We start from the raw sequence: 6,740 nt of genomic DNA on the forward strand, positions 1-6,740 counted from the left end.
TTATACCAACACATACATATTAAGATCTTGATCGCTTCTAGTCTCAAAAATTTAAATAAATTTTAATAGAGACTTTCAAATATCAGTCATCAACAACAATATTATCCACTAACAAAAGTCAATGAATGAAAACATTCCAAACTTGGGACAGGCACATGTAATTTGTCTGGGCTAAAAAATAGTTTACAAAGTTTCTCATCTTTTTATTTTCAGAACTAGAAAGAAATCAAAGTAACCATGGATGCAAAAGATTGAGTTTTGTCGCTTGAAGTTGGGGTTTAGAGTTTTCATGACACTGTTTCTGTGCAATATTTCTATGAGGCAATAACTATGCATTATAATATGCTGCTGAACATCTTTTGTAACTGCCTTTTAAACTTTAACCTTTTGTTGTAAATCATACTTTTTCATGTTGTACAACAAGGGAAATCTGAAGCAATATAAGGACCTTGTAAGATTTCTAATGAGTATAATTTATGTTGCATACCTTAATAGATTTACTCTTAGTTCTATAATGTGTTCTCAACTCTTTTACAATGATTTGTCATGTGTTACTCACAAACCAAGTTTGTAGATTTATTATTGTTATAGGTCGAAAACAAGGCCAAAAATATTTCTTTTTTTCTTTTTTGATTCAATTTATGAAAATATGAGAACTCATTGCGCAGAATAAGATTGTGTATTGTCATTAATTAAAGTATGAATTTAGGTATGTAATCTGAATAAGCACTGAAGATCATTTTTGTTAGGAACCAGTTAAAGATGCAGATTAATGATTTTTGTTGCAGCTATTTTTCCTCATGTATGGCTGAAACAGAAATATTTGATACATAAAATAAACTGTGCTTAATAAATACACTCAGGTTATTATTCGCAATCATGATTTATCAGTATGGCATTACCAAAATATTTGATTTGTTCGAGGATTGGAAAGGGAGGGGAGTATGTGCACCGGAAAACATTGAAAAAAATATATATTAACGTTTGAATTTTTACAGTTTGAATAAATAATGACAATTGACAGCCATTTAGTACAAATCATGTCAAAATATATGCTTGCAAAACTCGTCGCACAAAAATATCTCTTTTTTTATGATTTAATTTAAAATTTAATTTGTGATCATTTTAATTATTGAACACCGAAAAAAGCAGTGCACATAAACAGGATTTTATATAAGATATGAAAGTGCTATTTGAATTTTCCCCTCATGAAAAGTGCTTATATGAAGTGAAGAGTAAAAGATATATGATGAACAATTTTAGTTATTTATTTTCACAATAATATAAACATCACAAAATATTTGCTTTTTAATCAGGGCTATTCCAGAAAAAAATGTATGGGGGTGTTGGAAGGCACATTATATTAATAATACATGGGTGATGGTTATCAGAGCAACTTTTCACACTATAATGCACTATTATTCTCAATTACAATTGTCTGGGTGGCGGGTGCTGACAAAAACTGCCTTCCAACCCCTCCATACATTTTTTTCTGGAATAGCCCTCAGTCATGTTGTATATTTTTTGAAATCGGGTAACCATTGTTGTATTGTAGTTTTCAATTGTTGATTTGTCTTAAGCAGAGTTCTTGAAATCTTTTTTAACCGGATTTTTGTGTCAAAAATTTCGGTTATTGATTTGGGGATGTACGGCGGGCGGGTGGGTGGGCGGGCGTGCAACGGCAACCAAATGTTGTCCATGCATTTCCTCATGAAGCGTTCAACCAAACCTTTTAAAATTTTAATATGTTGTTACTGACAACAAAATGGAAGTCAAGTTCAATAATGACGATTTTGACTTTTACCGTTCAGGAGTTACGGTTCTTGAAAGTTTAAAAAATGTTGTGTCCATGCATTTACTCATGAACCGTTCAACCAAACCTTTTAAAATTTTAATATGTTGTTACTGACAGCATAACGGAGGTCAAGTTCAATAATGACGATTTTTACTTTTACCGTTCAGGAGTTACGGTTCTTGAAAGTTTAAAAAATGTCGTGTCCGTGCATTTACTCATGAACCAGTCAACCAAACCTTTTAAAATTTTAATATGTTGTTACTGACAACAAAATGGAGGTGAAGTTCAATAATGACGATTTTGACTTTTACCGTTCAGGAGTTACGGTTCTTGAAAGTTTAAAAAATGTTGTGTCCGTGCATTTACTCATGAACCGTTCAACCAAACCTTTTAAAATTTTAATATGTTGTTACTTAGTTTATATGTTGTTATTGTTGACAACATGGAAGTCAAGTTTGATATTGATAATCATAAATTTTACCTATTAGGAGTTTTGGTCCTTGTAATATTGATAAATGCCAGAACACAAATAAATGTTAAAGAATCCGGTTTACTGTCATTTTGACAGCTCTTGTTTTATATCTGGTGGTCCCTGAAGATAAACTGCCAATCCTCACTATTTCTATTACAAAATACCAAAATTGTGTTGGTCCTTTGTAAATTTTGGTGGTCAAATTCCTCAGACCACCACTTTTGAGAACTCTGCTTAGAATTTAAATAAATCCAAAGAAATAGTATTATGTGCCTTTAATAGTTGATCAAGGTCCAATTGTTAAGTTCATTGCACTAATCACTGTTTCTGAAGTAGAAAAAGAAAGGATGAGCTTGAAATAGGATTATTTTATTATTATTTGCAAATTTGTGGGAGGCTTGTTAAACAAATTTATTGAGGTCTCAGTCATAAATTTCTATTTTGGGGAGGAGAGTTGAATATATAGCACATTTCAATATACATTGATTTTTTGCTTCCTTAGTTTTGGATTTCATTGGGAAATTTTATCTATGTGGCAGCATATAAGTGTACATTAGTCCATATAACAAACAGATCACTTTGACCTACATTTTAAACTTTATCTTTTATTTATTCCATTATTGCTTTTATGTATCGATAAAAACATCACAAAATTTTGAGAATCCACAGCAGACAGCAAGCAGATGGGTGTCTGAGATTAGCTGTCATATATGACTGGATATATCTTATTTATATTCTGTTGAACACAAACTAATTGTGGAATTCTTACATTGTTTTGAGAGATGATATTATGACATTTTGTTTCATTTTGGGTATTTGCATATACGGTATATGGGAGGGGGCGCTGGGGATTTAGATATATAGTACAAAATGTAGTGCACAATTTTATTTTTTTCTGTAGTTTCTGGGATAGAATTTTGTAGATTATTTTTATTTTCTTATTACAAAATCTACATTCCGAAAGTTGGAGAAGAATGGCACACATTTTCATTTTGTATATTTATGAAAATCAAGAAGTCATTTTCACAAATATTTATGTAAAATAATATTTTGATGAGATATTTTTTTAATATGCACACTTTAATCAAATTCATTAAATAAATGTTTGAATAAACCAGATATTGATGATGTCAAATGCTTTATAATTATGAGTTTGATTTAAAGCAAAGACCGCTCTACTTTGGACAATTTTTGTTAAATTTGCAGAAATTTCAAAATAATTCATTTTTCTTCCTTAATCATTAAGACTCATCCATTGTTATACTATGGTCATGTAATATACTGCCATTGAATGTATCCCACATTTCATAATTTGTAAAAATGTTTTGAAAACTAGCATTACTTTTAATTTTTGTATCATGAAAGTTTGTATATGCAATAATGTTAGTATGAAATAGATATAATCCGTCCATTAATGTTCATTTTCCATGACACTTGAAATCCATTTTATCAATTAAATTTTATATATTTAATGTTGTAGTTGTTAATTACATGAAAATGTTGGAGCATGTTGTCATATAGAGTTGAGTTAGAAATCCGCGATTTTGTCCTCAATTTAAGTTTCAATGTTTAAGTTTTTTGAAATTATTGAAGTTTGGACAAATCCAAATCTATTTGCTTTTATCAGAAGTTATAATTGTTTGGAAAATTTGCCTCTTCCATCATTATATGGTAGTATATGTGTTTCTGGGGAAAAAATATGTAAAGCTAAACCCACTTAAAAGTCAGAGGGTATTTAGAATATTAGGAAAAGTTGTAAATATGAGAGGCAGAAATATATTTATTAACCAAAAAAAAACATGCTTTTATTAGCGTCCGGTACCTTTGATTATATAATATAAGGAAACAGCTTATAAAAGCAAGATAATAAAATTACATAAAGTTTATTGCCAATTTTAGGTTCTTTTGTTGACAATTCCATATATTGTCCATGCACATGCCACCAAGAAAATTCATGTAATTATCATATATTGTTATTATTTATCACAATTCACATATATTTTTTGCTATCATCTTTCCAAGAAAGTGTCCTATACTTTTGTGCTATCATCTCTATGCATAATAACTGATTTCTGTTGTGTAGTATTTAGTTGGAAGTTGCTCCAACATCTGAAAGCCTTTTAAAGACTAGCTGCAGATGTGAAACTTCAAAAAAAGGTTCCAAAAAGGCTGTCAGACGTCAGGGCAATCTTGGACTGTTTAGCATTAGTTTTTCAGTCATTTAATGAAACCAGATTAATGTTTTGTTTTTACTTTAAAAGTAGTGTTTATAACGGAGAACTTCAGATTTTGTGTTGATGAATTGTTAAGATTTTTTAATGCAATTTGAACAAAAAAATATGGCACCTGCTTTAATTGTAATACAATTGTTTAAAGATTCAGTTTTCAATATTTAATTGTAAGCATTGTCATTTTAAACATGTCCTCAGTAAACAATCTTATGTTGATAAATTTTCATAGAACTGTGTTCAAAATGCAAATGACGATTTAAGCATTGCAATTTTTGTTGTGATTTTGCATTGAGAATGACAAAATAAGAAACAGTCAGTAACAGTACCACCATTTCAGATTGTCAGTACAAAGTAACCTTTGTGTTTTGAGTTATACCAGTTATGTATTAAGCATTTTGGTATGTGTGGTCAATTCTTTAATTTTTTATATCAATGGCTCTTAAAAATAATATAAGCTGTTGAAATTAAAATTTCTTAAATTAACACTGATGCATCTTTGATAATATTGCCTGAATCAAGTCAAATGAATCAAACAATATTGATTACAAAAGCTTTCAATATGCTTTTGATTAAATCAAAAAATAATTGACCAATTTCAGGTAAACTTGTGAGCATCATATTGTTTTTTTTTTGAAATAGCAATTTTTATCAGGGAATGAAGAAAGAGATTTTAAGATAATTCTAAAATGTTGATAATGGTAATAGTGTCACTTTAATTCATATACATAATACATGTTGTTATTCATTAGTAACTTATTATTTTGCAACAGAAATCAGTAATGTATGAACATATGGTCTTAAAAGTGGCTAATTGTAGAAAACTTTTTCAACTTTTTTCAGCTTTTAAAGGCAAAATTGTTCGTCTAAATTTAAAGTAAAGTCACCTAAATCCAGCTGTTTCATCCTAGAAAAAATGATTTCTTCACTATACCTTACAGCATGAATTTAATTTAAACTTTAATAACTTAGAGACAATTTTTTTTTTTAACAACCTTGACAACCCATGATGGTCCCACACAGTCGGCCATGAACTAGAGGGAAACTACTTAAAATACATCAATGGTTTCTGTTGTAATGAAGTTACTGATCATTTTCAGGAACATTATACCGACTAACCTCAACATCAACATATTAATTAAAATAAAGAGCTTCATAAGTTTAAAATGTTCATAAATGTTATTGAAATGCATGTAGTAATTAGTAAGGGGAAGTAACTGACTTGACAACTTTATTGTCATGTTGTAATGTTATATGAGAACTTGTGTATAAATATTGTTATGATGTATATTTATAATGTCATTGCAATGAATAAAAAATGACAGTGATTTAAATTTTAAGTTTTTGTTTTGTTCACCAGTACTCTGATTCCATATTGTTATTGTAGTCTCACTGCATTCAAGAAGAATTAGAGGCTGCAGTTATCTGAATTTACCTGCCTAAAAAAAAAGAAATATTAAAACATCCAGCAACAATGTAGCCATCTATGTTATGAAGTTCAGGACTCACAATTCTTCAGAATCATTGGGAGAAGAAGTGACTTCTCTTGTAAAAACTGATAGGGAGAAGTGGTTAGATTTGAAAGAGAAGTGCTCCTTTTTACTACAATATTTGGATTTTACTATAGTATAAAGGGTCTTATGTAAATGTTCTTTTTTATATTGTTCAATTCATACCCGAGTTAGTTTGATCTACTAAGTTAATATAAAAAAAAAAACGAGAATAAGCTGTCAAAGTGACAGCAAATTAGGTTTCTGTATATTGAAGGCACTGTTTGTTGTATATGTGTTCCTTGCAAGGTCTACCTATCTATCAGGATTCACCTGACCATGACCTCATTTTATGGTTAAGTGATCAAGGTTAAGTTTACATGGTCAATAGATATAGTGAAGATGTGGTATGAGTGTCAATTAGACACGTCTCCATCCAAGTATCAATTTATAAAAGTAAACCATTATAGGTCAAGGTACAGCCTTCAACACTGAGCATTGGCTCACACCTAACAGCAAGCTATAAAGGGCCCCAAAAATTACTGGTGTAAAACCAACGGTCTAATCTATATAATAAACGAGAAACACTTATGAACCATAGTTCAGATACTGAGATAGTATAAGCATTAGGTCAACTTTATTTGGTGTATGGAATGATTGTAAGGTGTACATGTCTGACCTTGACTTAATTAAAATTTCTTGGTTCATTGGACAATGCAAAATGTATCGGGATTCACTTGACCATGACCTCATTT

The 6,740-nt window shown here is 30.0% G+C and overlaps 1 protein-coding gene across 10 annotated transcripts in view; it reads left to right on the forward strand.

The window, feature by feature from the left end:
- LOC143069068 (serine/threonine-protein phosphatase 4 regulatory subunit 4-like) overlaps window positions 1-5,829 on the forward strand; it is a 62,979-nt gene extending 57,150 nt beyond the window's left edge. For all 10 annotated transcript variants that reach the window (XM_076243500.1, XM_076243502.1, XM_076243504.1 and 7 more), the window contains one exon: window positions 214-5,829. In XM_076243500.1, coding sequence (XP_076099615.1) covers window positions 214-235 — 22 coding nt within the window. In that variant the 3' untranslated portion in view covers window positions 236-5,829. The remainder of the gene's footprint in view (window positions 1-213) is intronic.
- Window positions 5,830-6,740: the final 911 nt, after the last annotated feature.

This window comes from Mytilus galloprovincialis, chromosome 3, assembly GCF_965363235.1.
Source record: "Mytilus galloprovincialis chromosome 3, xbMytGall1.hap1.1, whole genome shotgun sequence".
Lineage (NCBI taxonomy): Eukaryota > Metazoa > Mollusca > Bivalvia > Mytilida > Mytilidae > Mytilus > Mytilus galloprovincialis.